The sequence below is a fragment of the Heptranchias perlo genome, chromosome 25 (genome assembly GCF_035084215.1).
Source record: "Heptranchias perlo isolate sHepPer1 chromosome 25, sHepPer1.hap1, whole genome shotgun sequence".
NCBI lineage: Eukaryota > Metazoa > Chordata > Chondrichthyes > Hexanchiformes > Hexanchidae > Heptranchias > Heptranchias perlo.
Window position 1 is genome coordinate 22,158,707 of NC_090349.1, and position 18,105 is coordinate 22,176,811.

General features: G+C 39.0%; 1 protein-coding gene across 9 annotated transcripts in view; it reads left to right on the plus strand.

The window, feature by feature from the left end:
- The window catches only part of mtmr3 (myotubularin related protein 3), a 108,908-nt gene that overhangs the window by 47,296 nt on the left and 43,507 nt on the right, over nt 1-18,105 (plus strand). For 6 of the 9 annotated variants that reach the window (XM_068005733.1, XM_068005732.1, XM_068005735.1 and 3 more), the window contains 4 exons: nt 18-107; nt 1,343-1,459; nt 3,465-3,497; nt 17,513-17,595. In XM_068005733.1, the coding sequence (XP_067861834.1) occupies nt 18-107; nt 1,343-1,459; nt 3,465-3,497; nt 17,513-17,595 (323 nt within the window). The remainder of the gene's footprint in view (nt 1-17; nt 108-1,342; nt 1,460-3,464; nt 3,498-17,512; nt 17,596-18,105) is intronic. The other 3 variants (XM_068005737.1, XM_068005738.1, XM_068005742.1) reach the window with 1 other exon arrangement.

Consider the following 18,105-nt stretch of genomic DNA (forward strand, 5'->3'; position numbering starts at 1 on the left):
ACCAATCCTCCTTTCAGGATGAAGAAGGACAACATAGCTTGGAATGTATCCAGGCCAATCAGATCTTTCCCAGAAAACAGCTAATTAGAGACGAAGAAAACCTCCAGGTACAGAAGAAAAATGTGGATTTAATTGGAAGGATTGTAGACTTTCAGCCACTTTTCTATTTACAAATGAGGTATTCTGATCAGTTCCATGGTAAGTGATGATCTGCTTACCCAGCCTCCATTTATCACCATCAAGTGTCCAAATCATGTGTTCCAAAATGGTACTGACATAAACCCCAGACTCATCTTGGTGTTTGGTGTTTGATCTCCTATTGGTACTGATTTGGTTGGATGTAAAAAGAAAAGACAGACTTGCATTTAAACACCTTTCACAACCTCATAGCGTCCCAAAGCACTTTACAGCCAATTACTTTTGAAATGTAATCACTTGTAATGTAGGAAATGCGGCAGCTAATTTGCGCACAGTCCCATAAACAGCAATATGATAATGACCAGATAATCTGTTTGTGATGTTGGTTGAGGGATAAATATTGGCCAGTACACCCGGGAACACTCACCTGATTTTTCAAATAGTGCCATGGGATCTTTCACGTCCACCTGAGAGGGCAGACAGGGTCTTGGTTTAACTTCTCATCCAAATAAATGGCACCTCTGACAGTGCAGCACTCCTTCAATACTGCATTGTAGTGTCGGCCTAGATTTTGTGTTCAAGTCTCTGGAGTGGGACTTGAACCCACAACCTTCTGACTCAGAGGTGAGAGAGCTACCACTGAGCCACAACTAACACATCAGTATCAACTGGCAGGAGTTTCATGTCTAGCATCATCCCTATACTGATGGTTAAGGCTGCTTTTGTTATGCGGAATCCCTGAAGTCAGGGGTACCATGAAATCTATCAGTGAATGTTAGTGTTTTATGAAGCAGATTTTAGGAGGCATTGTTGAATTTCACTGGGTCCCCCTATCTTCACAACTTCAAGGTCTCCATGTTACGAAGGCAGCCAGTGATTAACTTATAGGCCTACTTGTGGCTGATGCATGCTGCCTTTGGTTTCTTTTAGTAGTTATTAATTTTTAAAAGTTTAAATTAAACATTTTATGCATGTACATACATTCTGTAGATAGACAACAGGTGACCTGCACATGTGCAAAACAAGTTTTTTTTTCAATGCCCATCTGGACTGCTGCACCAACGTGCTGGGCACATATTTGATGGCTTACCCAAGATTATCACAGCAAATTTCTGTATAACTAGGTGCAATATCAGCTTGTAGAATTTTGCTTATTTATGACTGTGCTGCATAATAATTGCTTCCCAATTACTCAAAATTTTAGGTTCCTTTTCCTGAACTTCATGGAGAAAGTACAGAATACATAGGACGTGCCGAGGATGCAGTTATTGCTTTGTCTAACTACAGATTACACATCAAATTTAAGGAAACAGTTGTTAATGTAAGTGTTGAAAGAATTTTTGAATAATCAACAGCTGACCAAGTGTGAGTTTTTATTGGATTTAGATTTTTGAATCTGGTACAGGCTATAATTTTTTTTTCTCTGGTGGGTAGATAGTGCAGATGATAAACCAGTTTGAGTTTTTCACAAGAACAACTATATTATAACAGTGTGTAGGTGAGAGATGAGGAAATGCTGAGTCTGTTGTTTTTCCGGCAGTCAAGATGTAAATACATGGATGGTTTGAGCGTGTTCTCGAGTAGGAGTGTCCAACCTTTTGGAACGGCAGGCCACATCTTAGTAACACAACAAATAAGTGGGATGAATCTGAGGAAATGACTTTTGAATCAGTCAGAATCATGATTAAAAGCTGCATCCAATTTCCAATCTGTTTTGCACTTCCTGAAATCGTGGACCGTGCCATCTACCTCCTTTTTGTCCCTGTTTTTTTTCCTCTTGCTCTCTTTCTCCTCCGATGTCCCCTCCCGCGCGCCCTTTCGGGCCCCCCTCTCCCTCCCACGCGCCCTTTCGGGCACCCCCCCCCCATCTCTTCCCGCTCTTTTACTATCTTCCCTTGCGCTCTCTATATCTGCTTCTGCTCCCTCCCCCACGTTGACACACATCTTCCCCCCGCCTCCCACCTGAGCTCTCTTCTCCTCCCCCCTTTTCCCCCACTCTATGCTTGTTCTCTTCCTCGAGCTCTCTTCACCTGTGCACTCTTGTTCTAATGCTCTCTCTCCATTCTTGTGCTCTCTTTTCCTTTCCCTTAATCTTCAGTTTTTACTTCTGTATCCTGATTCTTTCCGCCCAGAATTGCAGAAACAAGTAGCATCTTTGGTACTTAGGCAAGCGGGCGAGTTAGAGGCAACAACATCAGGACTTAGTTGACCAGGTTAAAATGCAACACAGCACTTTGTTGTGCTGATAAGGGGCAGTAGCATCGGGACTTGGGTGGTTGGGTGGGCATAGTGGTAGCAGCATCATTGACCACTGTGTCCGGAGCATAGTGGGAAGAAGTGATAGACACACTGCCATTTGCTGGAGGTGGGGTCTGAGAGTTTCTTTGGCATCTATCCAGGGGAGGGGGAGCACTGCCGTCTGTGGGTTGCAGGGGTGCTGGCATTCTCTGGTCCAGCCATTGTCAACCTTGGTCAGTCCATTTCTCCAAGGTGAGTTGGCTAAGCATTGATTGCAATCTACCTTCACACTCCTAGTCCCAGCACAGATCCGCAGATAGGTAGGTGAGCATTAAGAAAAAGCACTCACTTCTGGAAATACCCACCAGAAGAAACTGCTGATCTTCCAGTAGGGCTGTGAGAATATAAGAAAAATTAAACTAACAATGCTGCCAGCTGCCTTAGTGGGAGCACAATGGATTGATATCCTCCTCCTACTCTCAGCAGCACTGTACTCCTACTTCAGGCAAGACCTGTAGAATTGTGGAGTGGGAGGTGGGTGTCTCTCCACAGTTGTCCCGCTAAGAAAGCTGGCAGTGCTGTTTAATATTTTTTTATCTTTAATTTCTATGATCCCAATGAAAGATCAAATTATTCTGCCAGCAGGTTTTTCAGAGGTAAGTGATTTTGATTAAAAGCACTCATCAGCTGTCACTGATCTGTGGCTCTGTACAGGAGGGATCAGTTAAGAGGCACTCTACAGCCAAGATGAAATTGAGAAGTAGCAGAATGTGGCCAGGGGGTTGGACATCTCCTCTCTACTGAATTCTGTAAAGAATGTAACTCAGCTGCACGTTCTCATTAATACATGGGGAACTTGGAAGAGCAAAGGATCATTACTGTTGAAAAATTTTATCTTTCAAATACGTAACTGGAAAAATGTTTGCATAAGACACCTAGTCTACTGGGTTTAGTTCAAGCAGAAGACATGCATTGTTCTGTTAAATGAAAATGTAGAATGAAAGTATTTTAACATTCTGAATTCTACTTTATAGCTTACAGAGCAAAGAGATTTAGCTTTTCTGTTTTGTTTTTGGTTTCCTGTATAGAATATTTATCAAAATACCTGTTGTGAAATGACAGTAAGTATGATTTCTTTAAGTAATCCTAGCATCATTGATGGAAATGTTATAGCATAATGCTGACAGTGCATTGTGGCATTGCAGGTCTTCATGCACGTGTTGAGTTTGAGTATGGCTTTAGCCTAACATTACACAGTAATGGTAATAGAATTTCCTGAAGCAGTGTCGTAACTAGGCTTGTGCCATGTATTGGTAGCAATGTGCTTCAGGAAAAGTCAAACTTAAGCAACATGCTTTAATGTTGTATGATACTTGAATTAGTCACATTTTTAAACCACTATTTCATCAGTGACAGACACATACCACTATTACTTCATCCTACTGTTACACAACTCTGAATATTCTCTCTGGACATAATCCGAGTTTGGAGGGGCAAAATCCATACTTGTACTGCAGGGTGAACTTCACATTTCAAATGGACATAATATGAAATATCGTCTGCCCATTTTTGTGCTTTACTGGAATCCTAGCAACAACACTGCTGAAGGAGTTGTAACCTTTTATCGTACTATTTAAGAACATCACTGCTATAATGCAGTTTAGAGCAAGATTATGCTGCAAACTAGTACCACGTTCTCAGTTCTTAAAATGGATTTTTTTCAAACTAATCTGACTTATGCCAGTAGTTGTATATCTTATTCACTGTCTATAACCTGAAATGTATTAAACGCGTTCCAAAATTCTCTTACACTTCATATTTCTTCTGTCGGTACCACATGTTCCCTTACCAGCTGTATTAAGCTGGAAGCATGAACGGTCTGAGCCATGGAATCAGTTGTTTGTCTTTTTGCACTGCCTGTCTCAGCACTCTTGAATTAATGATGCATGTTCTGTATGGCTACTTTGCTGCTCTTAAACAGGCTATGAATATGCACCAGTTGATATTAGTGGAAGTATGTTTTGTTACTGAGTAGCAAAAGTAAATAGTCTTAGTATTTAAATTAGCCTTTATATTCCAAATGAAACTGTAAAACAAAGCATAAGAGGGCCCTACCCCCTTTTTTTACTCCTTCATTAGCTCAATACTTTTTTTAAACTCACTGTCTCTCCTTAAGGTGATAAAGCATCCTGGAGTAAGGTTACATGGTTACCAGCAACTATCTGGGATCTTGCCCAAGTGGAATATTTGTCATGAACTCCATTTATACTTCATATTTGTGAGACTACAGTGAATATTGTTAGGCAATTCATCTGTAGGGGACAATCCTGACCCTGTCCTCACCCAGTGTCAAAGGATGTACTTCCCAGCAACAGTCTCTAGATAATGACCAGGGGCTAAAATCCTGGCTTATTTTAATCCTAGCCTCTGCCCAAAGAAGAAGCAGTAGGACACTGATAACCATTCATTGTGCCCTAGTTGACACTGAGACTAAGATCAGCTAATTCATCACAAACGAAGGATCGAACCTAGAACCTTCCTGGTCTGTCTGACTCAGTATCACACTACTCAGCGCATTTAATCACTAAGCCATTGCTAAAGCCTTTTTGTTTGGTTAAAAGAAACAAACTCATTTTTGTGCATTATTTTCTTTAGGTTATTGTCCTATAGGTTCTTCACCCTGCTTCTCATTACCACATTTCATCATTCAGCTTAGGGATTAGATCCTCAACTTCTCCAGTTGACCATTGTCAACCATAACTGCTTAACCAGTTAAATAGTTATGTGTGATGATTCCAATATCTCACCCCTCAGAAACATAGAATACTTCATCTAGAAACATAGCTCAGAATTGGTGACACTTTACTTTAAATGTAAGTAAATTTGAAGCTGGGATTGAAATATTTGAATTCTGCAGTTGGAAATTTTACAACCTATCCATATGGATGTCAGCCTTGGCTCAGTGATAGTACTCTCACCTCTGAGTCAGAAGGTCATGGGTTCAAGCCTCACTCCAGAGACCTGAGCGCATAATCTAAGCTGACACTTCAGTGCAGTGCTTAGGGAGAACTGTAGTGTCAGATGTGTTATGTTTCCAATGAGATGTTAAACCAAGGTCCCGTTTACGCTCTTAGGTGGATGTAAAAGATCCCATGGCACTTTCGAAGAAGCGCTGGGGAGTTTTCCAGGTGTCCTGAACAACATTTATCCCTCAACCAAGGACAACACAAACAGATTATCTGGTCATTTATCTTATTGCTATTTGAGGGAGCTTACTGTGTGAAAATTGGCTGCTGTATTTGCCCACATTGCAACTGTGTCTGCACTTCAAAAGTAGATTATTGGCTGTGAAGTGCTTTGGGACATCCTGAGGTTGTGAAAGACACTATATAAAAGCAAGTTCTTTATTTTTTTCCTTCTATTGCTTTCAGAGGAATTTTACAGGACCTACTCAGATCCTGGGTACTGTTGGAACAATCTGTTTATGTAGTGGATGAAATTCCACAGTAGCTTTGTAGCTGTTTACAGTTAACAACTATGTTTTTGGCCACTGTGTGTTCCCCTGAATAATCTTGGCCTGTCTGGTTCACTCTGACAATATTTGGTGCATTTAAAGAAGAAAAGTTAATGGAAGAAAATAAGCATGCTCCTTTTAACCAAACAAAAAGGCTCCTTGTGTCAGGAAAACCACTTTGCTGACCTATATAGGTAGGCTGTTGCTCGGCCAGCCAGTAACTAGGAAAAGAGCCCATATATGCATTTTATGGTAGGGCTGGTTTGCTTTTATGTTGTTTTTGGGGAGACACCACCTCCAGCTGCACCCATAGAACCTGCCTTTTAAGAGTGCATGATCTCTGGAAGTAGCAGCGCATTTTCCTTCACTTAACCGTTTACACTTACCAAGCCAGAATCTGGTGTGATTTTATTTGCCTTTGTGTAATGGGGATCAATATGGTCAATGGTTACACTGCATACTTGGTGTGATGGTCGCTAAGCTGCATTCTACTACATAAGAACATAAGAAATAGGAGCAAGAGTAGGCCAATCGGCCCCTCGAGCCTGCTTCGCCATTCAATAAGATCATGGCTGATCTGATCCTAACCTCAAATCTAAATTCATGTCCAATTTCCTGCCCGCTCCCCGTAACCCCTAATTCCCTTTACTTCTAGGAAACTGTCTATTTCTGTTTTAAATTTATTTAATGATGTAGCTTCCACAGCTTCCTGGGGCAGCAAATTCCACAGACCCACCACCCTCTGAGTGAAGAAGTTTCTCCTCATCTCAGTTTTGAAAGAGCAGCCCCTTATTCTAAGATTATGCCCCCTAGTTCTAGTAAACTACTGAAAACTAGAAAATTGTGATATATTTTTCTTTCTCTTCTATAACGGAAATGTGAATTCTTTTGAACTAATGGGTCAAAATAAAAGCTCTCTTTCCTCACAAGAACACTAGCGGTATGTGAGACCTGATTGATCCGGTAATTAATCCAAAAAGGGGTAGTGGTGCATTGTCTCCAGCATTTAGCAGTTCCGGGGTATGCAAGGCCTGGTCAGGATGTGAACTGTTGTGCTTTAAATGGTGCCTGTATTCAAGGTGCTTTACTGTGTCGTTGAAACAGACTTCATTGATGACTTGATGCTTGGAGGCCTCTTAGACTGTAATAAATGGACCAGATGTTGACCCAGTTCTGTAGTTGACTCAGTTCAACCGTATTTCCAAGTGATTGTGACAAGACAGAAATTCATGAGTGCTTAGGAATGCACTTATGCATAAACTCATGTAAAGAACTCTGAAAAAGGATTATAAGAACTTGAAACCCCTTGTTATTTTGTTCAGAGAAAACTTAATAATATCGGAGCTAAGTACTCATTGCTATCCTATTTCCTGATTTAATCTATTTCTATGTATAGTTCTTTCTCGTAATAAACAACATGTAGTTTAGCCTGAAATATATGGTTTTGCAGTATAGTTTTTCTGTCTACTAGGGAGATCAGGTGTGTGAAGTGGACATCCCGTACTATTTTTGGTATAACCTGGTAGTAAAAGGATAGAGTTGTAGTCTCAAAAAATGTTACATCCCATTCACCACACACACAAAATTACATTTCTGTTCATAAGAGGTGCAGTCCTGCTTACGGAAGCTAGCTTTTTAGCTGAGCACGTGTTGGGGGAATAACAACACTTGGTTGAGACAAATTTCTGTGTGTTACATATAACTTTAATGAGACTGAAATCTGGTTCTCTTCACACTGCATTTGTACTTCAGACAACTCTGTTTATAGAAGTGTTTGGATTACAAAAAGTTTAACTGTGACATAACACTGACAACTGCAAAGGCAATAGGACACCCAGCAACGGTTTTGTGCCAGCTGAATGTTTATCTCAGCACACTGGAATCATTGTGATGGGAAAAAAATTATACTACCAACTTCATACAGTAGACTCCAGTTACTTTACAACATTATTAAGTTTCTCATGTGAAAGGAAAAAACAGTTTCCTAAAATAGGGCAGGTCTAATTGCAAAGTAAGTGAAGCAATCTGACAAGTTTATTACAAAGGAACTTTGTTAAAATTGTTTGAATCCAATTCAGTTGTATCAATTTATAATACGAAATGACTGATATTTCAGATTTGCAATTTACCAAAATGGAGAAGTCATGCTTACTTTCAAAATAATTGTCTTCACTGTTTAAGAAGCAGCTAGCAGTGTGAGAGATACAAGCAGTTAATTTGAAAAATGTATTTTTATTTCCTTCTGTGATGAATGAGGTGTTTAATTCTATAAGGTTGATGTCTTCAGTTAGTAATAGGGATAGGATCCTAAAAGATACTGACATATAGAACTTTGTTATTATATTGATGTCCCTACCATCGTTGTATTCTGTAGCCTATTGTTGTCTCAGAAGTTGTATGCAGTCACAGCCCATTTTAGAACTGGCAGAAGACGTGTAATATATGTACAACTCATTTTAGGTTTAATTAAATCTCATTAAGTTTGCAAATGTTCCTGGATCATTTAAAATCCAGAGTGTAATGCATGTCTGAACAACCTCCTTGACTGTTTTGCTCCAACTCTCCTACATCAAACATTTCCTCTGAATTTGAACATTCGCAGATTCACTTTTAATCTGCCATTTATTCTTGGTTTCAAATGGAATATGGCATTTTCAAGTTTTTTTTGTGTAAAAAATTCCCAGGAATCTTTTGAAGTTTATATTGGCCCTTTCAAAAACTGCTCAAAATCAGTTGGCAAGTAATTGAAAAGAAAAGTCATGTCAAAATTTCTGTGGAAATCCAAAAGAGTAAATGATCTAACACAATTAAAACGATGTGTGTTCGTTATCGGTATTCATCCTCTGTGTGAGTATTGGAGTATAATGGAACACCAAGATATGTGGAAAAAATCAGGGGGAAAATGATGACATTGGAATCACTAAGCCACTTCACAGCTGGATTGTGTTGAATTTCCCTCCCCATATATCTTTTAAATGCAATCCTCCTTGCACCTACATTTTTTTTTCTGCTCTTGTTTCTTAGGAATTATTTTGCCAGATTACTATATTTAGAGGTTGTGCACAATCAGTTTGTATGTGATTGCAAAATTAGTATAAACTGCATAAGCAACAATATTTTGCTGAATGTTCAGGAGAGTGAGCAAATCATGGGTTAATTCTTTACTAAAACAACTACTGTATTTCCATGCAAGAATGTTTAGTTAGTTCTACAATATCTTTATATGCTTCATTATATTTTCAATTTTATAAATGTACAAGCAGTGTTTCCTATGAATATGTGCATTCTGTGCTGCATGGTTAAAATGATGTACTATTTATTGCTTGTTCGACATTTTCATAACAATTTTAGCAGAAATGCAAATGTTATGTTTGAAAGCCCTTTAATTGCATACTTAAAAGTTAAAATATTAATATAAAAATAATTGAGACTTATTTTCAAGGCAATATGACCTCCTGCCACAAAGTCTAACCAGTAAAACATTTGCCTTTGTGATACAAACCCAAATACAACCCTACTTCTGGTAGCCAATAGCTACTTAAAAGCTAATGTTGGTGTAAAAGAAATATAAATCCACATCTTTCTAGACAATATTTTAACATTAAAATATAAGAAAAAAAATGTCACTTTTAAATATTAATGTGAATGTTTTTGTGTTTCTGAACAAAGATGTGTTTTTCCACCAGCAGGATACCAGTTCACCTATCTGTTTGAATTTATATCCAAGATGCTTATCCAATTACCATTAGTTCCTTGACTTAGGTATTCATGAGTTCTGGATCCCAAAGTATTATTGTACTTGATATCAGCTTTCCAATATCATGATCAGGTTTTTCATATACATGGCTTAATTTCCCCCATGTATTTTTTCCTATAAATGACTTAACTTAATTGCTGTATGTTTACATAAGTAAAACACCAAAAAATGTGAAAATGCTGCAAAATATTTTCCTAAAAAGTAAAGAATTATTATCTAGGTCCTACTCATGTTTTCCTTTAAAATTCAGGAGTTCCTTCTGCAAGTATTTCCAAAGGAGCTACATGCCAGAATTAACTTGGAGGACTAGCATATTTTCAACTATGTGCTGCTTTTCTGTTAACATAATTACAAACTGGGAAACCAACAAAATACAAATTTTCCCACTGGTTGAAAGTTTAAGAAATGTAAAATTCATTGGTGCCCTAAGTTACTTGATTTTTGTTTTGCCTGGAGGTTTTAAAATTGCATCAGTATTGCTAAAAATCTGTTTTCAAATAGTTTTATACAATTCTTATTTTACTTCTGCTCCTGGACTACTTCAACTGTAAGGTGAGTTTCATCTCAACTTTGCCAATTTTGTCAATCATAGTAGCATACTAGCTGCTGGTAGCAGATTAACACACTGAAACTTCCTCAGGTCATCAGGATTAATAGGCAATAGAATAAAGCTTACAACAGCACAATAATGCATAACAGTTAGTCAATATGCTTGTAATCTACTCTGGAGGGAGAAATAAGCTTGTACAGATCTTTTGGTGATTTCTGCAACATGGGCCTTGGCCCTTCACCAAGGTTTCTCATTTAAAATAAACTGTCGTGTGACCTGTATGCCCTGTAAATTGGTAATGCTTTTTGTCCGACTTGATCTTAAAGTTATGTTGAAAAATCTCCGATTCAAAGAAATAATAACATTACATGAACTCCTATCTGGTATATATTCTAAATAGTCAGTAGTACCTGTTCGTGAACTACATGGCAGTAAACCAGGTTTGGGGTTTAGCTAATGAAACTAGCATTTGAGCACAGAAACGATAGAATTTTACAACAGAGAAGGAAGCCATTTAGCCCATTCGGTCTGTGGGGGCTATTTGCAAGAGCAATCCAGAACTAATCCACTGCCCTGTTCTTTTCCGATGGTCCTTTACTTTACTCTGCTTCAAATATTTATCCACTTTCCTTAAAAGATGCAATGGCATCTGCCTCAACTACTCCTGTGGCAAAGCACTCCATTCTTCCACAACTCTATTTAGACATTTTTCCTAACCTCACTCTTCACTGTCTTAATGACTTTAAATTACTCCACACCTTGATTAGATCACTGCTTTAAAATTCACAAAACAGATATCTTCTATTGTTTTAAAAGCTGTTTCAGGATTGAATACGCATGCCACTCATTTCCAACAAGCAAGTTAATGAAATCACAAATATAGCTAGGCTGACTTTCAGTAACAGTGAAGTAGAAACTTGCTATGAACTGTGGATCTATTGTGCTTATATGTTTTTGTCCATTTTTAAAAAAAAAGTTAAATAATATTAGCTTCAGGTCAGGCAAGATCCTGTGAAACATTTTATTGCTAGCAACTATGATTTGATTAGCACCTTCGTCTGGAGCCATTTTGATAGAATAGATAGATATGTGAAACGTTTCACACCTGAACAAACTGGAGCTCAAAGTCATTAGAAGATAAATATAAGAGTGTCCCAGAATTTGTAGCTAACCCCAGCTTCACTAATTTTAAAACTGCTGAGGTAAAGACAATAGTAGCAGTACCGTGTTCTGAGAACTATTTGCTCCAATTTTTATTATTTGAGTATAGTGGTAGAATAAAGTAACTACATCTGAGAAAGTTATCTGATGGGTATGAAGTTTTGTTGCACTAAAATGTTTTTAGCAACAGCTCCCTGGACAGCCATGCATTATTGTAGGTTGCAAGTAGCTTAACAGCTTACAGGAAAAGGGCACTGCAGAACAGAAATTTCTTCTTGCAGTAAATGTTTTGTTGGGTTTATTTAATTTGTAACGGTGGGAACTTGAGTAACTGTTGCGCAGTACATTTGTGTAGTAATATATTGCGATACACAACAGTGGGCATCTTCTCGTAGTGAGATCTTTAGCTGAAGCACTTCCGTAAAGAGGGGAAAAAGTCATAAATAGCAAGTCGGTTTGAGCCACTCACACAGTCCTAATGGTTGGTTAGAGTGTTATTGGCAAGCGAATATAGAAAGTTGTACGTCTTCCTTTCCAGCCTCAGTATGGTGTGCGGCATTGGACAAACTGGAAACGCTGAAAAAGTGACGGCAGAAAACTGGAGATTTTAAGAAATATTCTAGTGTACCAAGCTGTAAACTCCTGCTCACTCAGCCTGATGTGTGCATTAGCGTTTAGGACTTTGCCTCTGCTGAATGCATGACAGGATTCTTAAGTTAATTATTATTGTATAATAAATTATATTTTTAAGTGTTTTTTAAAACTCTTGCTGCATGCAGCAGACAGATTCAATTATACGCAACATACCATGGGAAAACAAAATGTACAAGAGAAAAGCTGACAGACTTCCAGTAGACTATCATGAGTTTCCCTTGCAATGTCATCCTCATTCTTTATCAACCACTCTCAGCATCCGTTTGAATGCAAGCTTTTCCATCAAGATAGCACGCAAGGCAATTAAACTGCAGAGTCATTTGTTGACTGTAAGATTGTTAATAGTTTTATGTTGAACTATATCACAATTTGGTAAGTTTGATCTATGCAAAGACACTTCTGCTAAATATGGAGAAGTCTGTACTGCCAGGAAGACTCATGCAACAGAAACCTTCAAACCCATCTGACAAGAATTAAAATAGATTTGCCTTGAATATTTGCTGAGTTTTGAGTCTGGCAATTATTATATTCAGAACCTGATGCAAGATGTTATTTTTGCTCGATGGAGTGGAAAACCTGTGCAGTATAACCTACTTCAAATGTACTTCTGTACATCAACTATATGAATCACTTCTGCACTGGTTTGGCATTTGATCCCAAATGTAATCAGCCTGGCATATCAATAGGTATTATTGCTGGCAACAAAATAGTTCATACTTTCAGCTACAAATATAGGCCCTAATGGTGCTCTTGGGAAGGGACACTATGGTGCCCTATTACACAGATAAGCAGAAAAGTACATATTCCAGAATTTTGTAGCTGAATGTCTTATGACGTGTTTACACTACAAGTTTAGCATTAGTGCAAAGTGGTTTCAGCTTCACACCAACATTAAACTTTGAGTGTAAATTGGATGTGAAGGTGCTAACTCTCACTCCACTTGGTTCTAGTGTGATGTTGGGCCCTGAGATTGGATTCAGGATGTATTTACACTATAACTGTAGTGAAACCACTGTGTACCAATGCTATAGTTGTAATGTAAATGCCCCCTTAGAAATGTAACCCAGTGTTTTCTCATCAGACCCTTGTTGATGCTCCAGTATTTGGTGGGTATAGGCAGTTTAATGGAAGAACACAGCAGGAATATTCAGTGAATAAACCCACAGTGATGACAGTTTTGTGTCCCCCAGATCATAAGGGAATGGGTTTATGGATCTTTGCCACCTCAGATTGAACTGAAGATCACACATCAAGGGAAAACTTTAACATTTATTAAGAGATGATCATGTAGCCCCTGCCTGAAATCTTGAACGGATAAACACCATCTGATGTTCCTGGTTATCTTCCTTATAGTATGTGGGTCGAGCATTACCTTCATTTAGAAGGTTACCTAAAAGTGAGTGATTCATTTGAAGTTTGGTGAGTTTTTTTTTTAAAAAGAAAAAAAGTGCAGAGTAGATCCCCTTTAATACAATAGGAAGTTTCATTGGGATAGCGAAACATCGTAAGTTCTGATTTTTTTTTCAGGTGTTTTTTCTTTTTTGCTCTGACATACTTGGAAGCAAATCACCAGGTTTGAGTGTCCGAACCATGCTACTGAGAAATTTACACATACAGAATTTCTATTTGCCCAATACGAAGTGCACACTCTCCTCATATCTCTTCACCCAAGTCCAGAGAGCTCGGTGTAAATTGGAAAATCCAAGATTTGCAGGGGTACTAGGAGAATTAACCAGGTAGAACTGCACAGCTTATGCGAGGATGGTCACTAGTTGGTCATTAGACAACTAATGAATGCAGGTTTAAGCACTTGCTAGTTGGGCATTAGGTACCAGCACAACTCACTGTAACATGTGAAAGCATAGACATGCCAGGTTCTGTTGGAAGTTTGGAGCTTTAGCGGCAGCTGCTTGAGAACTGATAAAATGTCCTATAAGCTGGAAGCTTAACCTGCTTTGGGACTTTGCTGTCGGTGAAGAAAGACCAACATGCCCTTTACCTGTTCTCAGCAAGGTCCTGAAAGACTGTGCTCAAACTGAAGTTGACATCCATAAGGACCCCAGGTACCATCATGAATCGATAATTGGAACAAATGCCTCCAGTAGCTTTGAATCAATACTTGTTGAGAGTTCTCTTCAATCATTAACAGCCATAATATTGCACTTTGGGGCACCCACTACCATATCGCACTGGTTAATTCATGGTTTGAGATGGTGGGCAGAGCACACTTGATCACCATGTGAGTTCACTACCAACACAGCATCATGTGTGGAAAAGGATTGCTGCAATATTTTTAGAAATGCCTGGAACGCATGTTCCAGCTCTGTCCCTTATGCTGCCATCCAGCCGATCATTAATATAGACATCAAAATTGATGGGCGATAGTGAACAACCCTGCATCACCCCTCTTTCTAGAGTGAGAGATTGACAGGATCTCTTACTACTGTTACATGGATCTTGGAGCTGAAACACATCCTGGATAAAATCCAACATTTGGCCATGTACTCTCATAGCTTTCAGCTTATTGTTGAGATGCTGGGCCAAAGTTTTTTGAAAATCAATGAAACTAATGTAATTGGCAATAGTTTGCAAGAGCAGAGGGTCCGAGGGTTTTTTTTTGAGGAGGGTGATAACGGTGGTTTTGAAAGGGTGGAGAGCCGCAGCTGAGAAAAGGGGACCCTTTAAAATGACATCTACCATAGAGGCCAAGAAAGGAATTTGGATGGTTAGCAGTTTAGTCGGAATAGGGTCAAGGGAGCAAAAATTGGGGCTCACAGATCAGATGAACTCAGAGGACATGAGGAGACATAGGAGAGAAACTAGAGAAAGTCACAGGTTCAGGGTTAGGGTAAGGGAGAGCCTTGGGAGAAGTTTAGCTTGGTGGACAAGGATATGGGGAAGCAGCAGAGGAGCAGAACAGATGGTCTTGGTTTAGTGACAAAGAAGTCCATGACCTCCTTGCAGTGTTGGAGGTGAGGCTGGTGAGAGGGGTTTAAGGAGATAGTGGTAGCTGGGGGTTATCTTCTCTCCAGGATGATCCTGGAGTAGTATGCGGTTTTGGTGGAGGAGTGTGAGGCCCAATAGTGCTTAATGTGATCCGTGCAGGTCTGGTGGTGGATGGCTAAACAAGTAGTCTGCCAGATACGCTCAAGTCTGCGCCCTTTGGATTTTCGGGAGTGAAAATGGGGGCCATACCAAGGTGAAAGACCAAGATGAAAGAACATAAAGGTTTTACTGAGAACAATGGATCAAAGGTGAAAGACATGCAGTGATTGAGTAGATTGACAGCTGCAGAAGTATTGTGGCAATATTGTGGGGAAAGGGTGACTAAAGGCTAGGTGCTGGCAGCTTGAAATCCAGCCTAATACTTCTGTGCAATACTGAGGGAATGCTGCATTGTCCGAGGTATTATCTTTTCAAGTGACATGTTCAGCTAAGGCACTATATAATTGCAAATCCGTTCTTTCTGGAAGGATGGAAAGAAAGAATCAACTTGCATTTGTATAGCACTTTTCTGGTCCTCAAGATGTCCCAAAGCACTTTACAGCCAATGGATTTCTTTTGAAGTGTGGTCACTGTTGTTTTGTAAGCATACGTGACCGCCAACTTGCACACAGCAAAGTCCATGAACAGAACTAAGAAAAATGACCAGTTAAACTTTTTGGTGATTTTGGTTTAGCCAAGACATCGGGAGAACTCCCCTGCTCTTCTATGTGCCTTGATCTTTCACATCCACCTGAGGGGACAGACGGGGACTTGCTTTAACAAAAAGACAAAAGAGAGCACCTCTTAGAATGCAGCACTCCCTCAGTACTGTGCTGCAGTATCAGCCTAGATTACGTGCTCAAGTTCTTGTGTGGGGTGCGAACCCACAACTTTCTGATTCAAAAACAAGAGTGCTACCACTGGGCCAAACTGACACTTCTAGGTAGCACAGTTTGGTGACTTGTTATAACAGCCTAAACTATTACTACTTGATTTTGGCAACCCAGTATTCAGTCTTCAGTTTTAAAACTACAGGTGGATATCCTGTGGCACTCCTCACAGTAGGTCAAAGGATACGCTTTTATAACAACAGGAGCATTATACCATATAATGTGCAATGTATTATTCTGCTGTTCAAGGGTAGTTGTATGTAATTTGGTGTCCCCATTATGGCGTTTATGTGTCATTGTTGTACCAGCTTCAGGTCAAAGACTGATTGTCCCTCGCAGATCCTTGGAACCATTAGAAACTTGTCTTTTTTTAAAAAAATAAGTGTGACTCTGGAAGTCAATGAGGCATTTTCTGATGTTTTTCTGTACGTTAGAAATGATTAGCTTTCTCTTTTTAGTGTGACACACAAATGGAGCACATGTGCAACGCATGTGTCTCAGAACATTTTATATATGCTAGTTATTCTTCTGTGGTGTTGCTCATGGTTAGTCAAAGGAAATGGCTTGTCTTTTAACTGTTTGCTGTGGCAGGAAAAAGCAGTTACAGTGACATCTCTGGAGCAAGCATGAACAACAGATGGCTGCTGTCACTAATTCATGCTACTTTCAAAATTTTGTATTCTCATTTAGTCTAAGCACTTGACAGCGAGGAGGGAGAAAGATAGATCACCATTCCTCATAATTTCGTGCTTTCATTTGTCATGCCAATCACAAGAGAAGTCAGTAGTACTTCTATTTCCTGACGCCTTCCTCCATCAAGCCTCTTATGGAATTGTTTGCTGTTGCTGTCAAGTTATTGTTTTTTTTTATTCGTTCACGGGATGTGGGCGTCGCTGGCAAGGCCGGCATTTGTTGCCCATTGTAACCAGTGTGGAGCCCACTACATTCTAAATTGAAAAATACCTGCTTACAAATGAAGTCAAGAAATGAGGGTTGCAATTGCTGGCGAGAATGGAAAGGGGAGAAAAGAGAGAACACAACAAATATACATGATGAATAGTGAAAAATCTATAGGGAAATATCATTATTTCTACCAGATTCAAATCTCATGTAAATGATTAAGGAATAAAGGAGCTCAGGAAGAGGCAAAGACAGGTGGTCACCAAGTAAGAAGGAATGATGCTGAAACACTATAATATGCATGTACACAGTCTCATCTCAGAAAAATATGGTAAAACCTTGAGACTGCTAAATCAGAGATTTACATAATGTCTCATGCACAAGAAAAGGAACTAGGCCCGCAGGAATTTCACTTGAATTGGTCAAAGACAATGAATAATCTTATCTAATTGGGCTATCTTCTAGAGTACGGTTAATCTAAACAGAGTACAGAGGCTATTAAATGGCTGGTTTATAGTTTCAATATAAGAAAAGCTTTAAACCAATAGTTTGCTAATTAAGACTTCTCTTTTTTGTTCCCATTGGTAACTAATGGCTCAAAATGTAGATCTGCTTGGCTTCACTTAACTTGCAGTTTGTGTATCTGCAGCAGCTTATCTTTAAAGGATTTGTGTTCGATGTAGATATTTGTAAAATGACCTATTTTTATCTGGTGCTTTCAACAGGTTCCTTTGCAGCTGATTGAAAGTGTTGAATGCCGTGAGATGTTCCAGCTTCATTTGACTTGTAAAGACTGCAAAGTTATCAGGTACATAAAATTGGAGTACAGGAGAAATTTTGATATTTCTTTTTAGATTTTTAACTAATTTTTTATATTTATCATGCTAAGTGCCTTTTTGATTAAAGAATTATTCTTTTAGATTTTTAATGTCACATTTATGAAACAAATCTACATTTGTAGATATTCACTGGCACAAACCATTGGACATTATGAAAGCTTCTATCTATAAAATATACAAACTAAGCATGCAAGACTCCATGCATGTGGAATATTGGGGTAATTGTACCTGAATTAATTGTACAGTGAGAACCACAAAAGTTCTTAACTGATTTGTTAGGGTTGCTAATGCAGTTCCTGCTAAATTGGACAAGGCTTTAAAAATCATTTAATTTGGGAAGGGTTTTTGTTGATCTCTGCTTTCTTCTTCCTCCTTCCCCACCCCCAATGCACAATTAAACAACCTCAGGGCACACAAGGAACATGTGCCATGCCATTGTTGGTGCTGATTTGTAAATAGTTGCAAGGAGATGCAGAGTA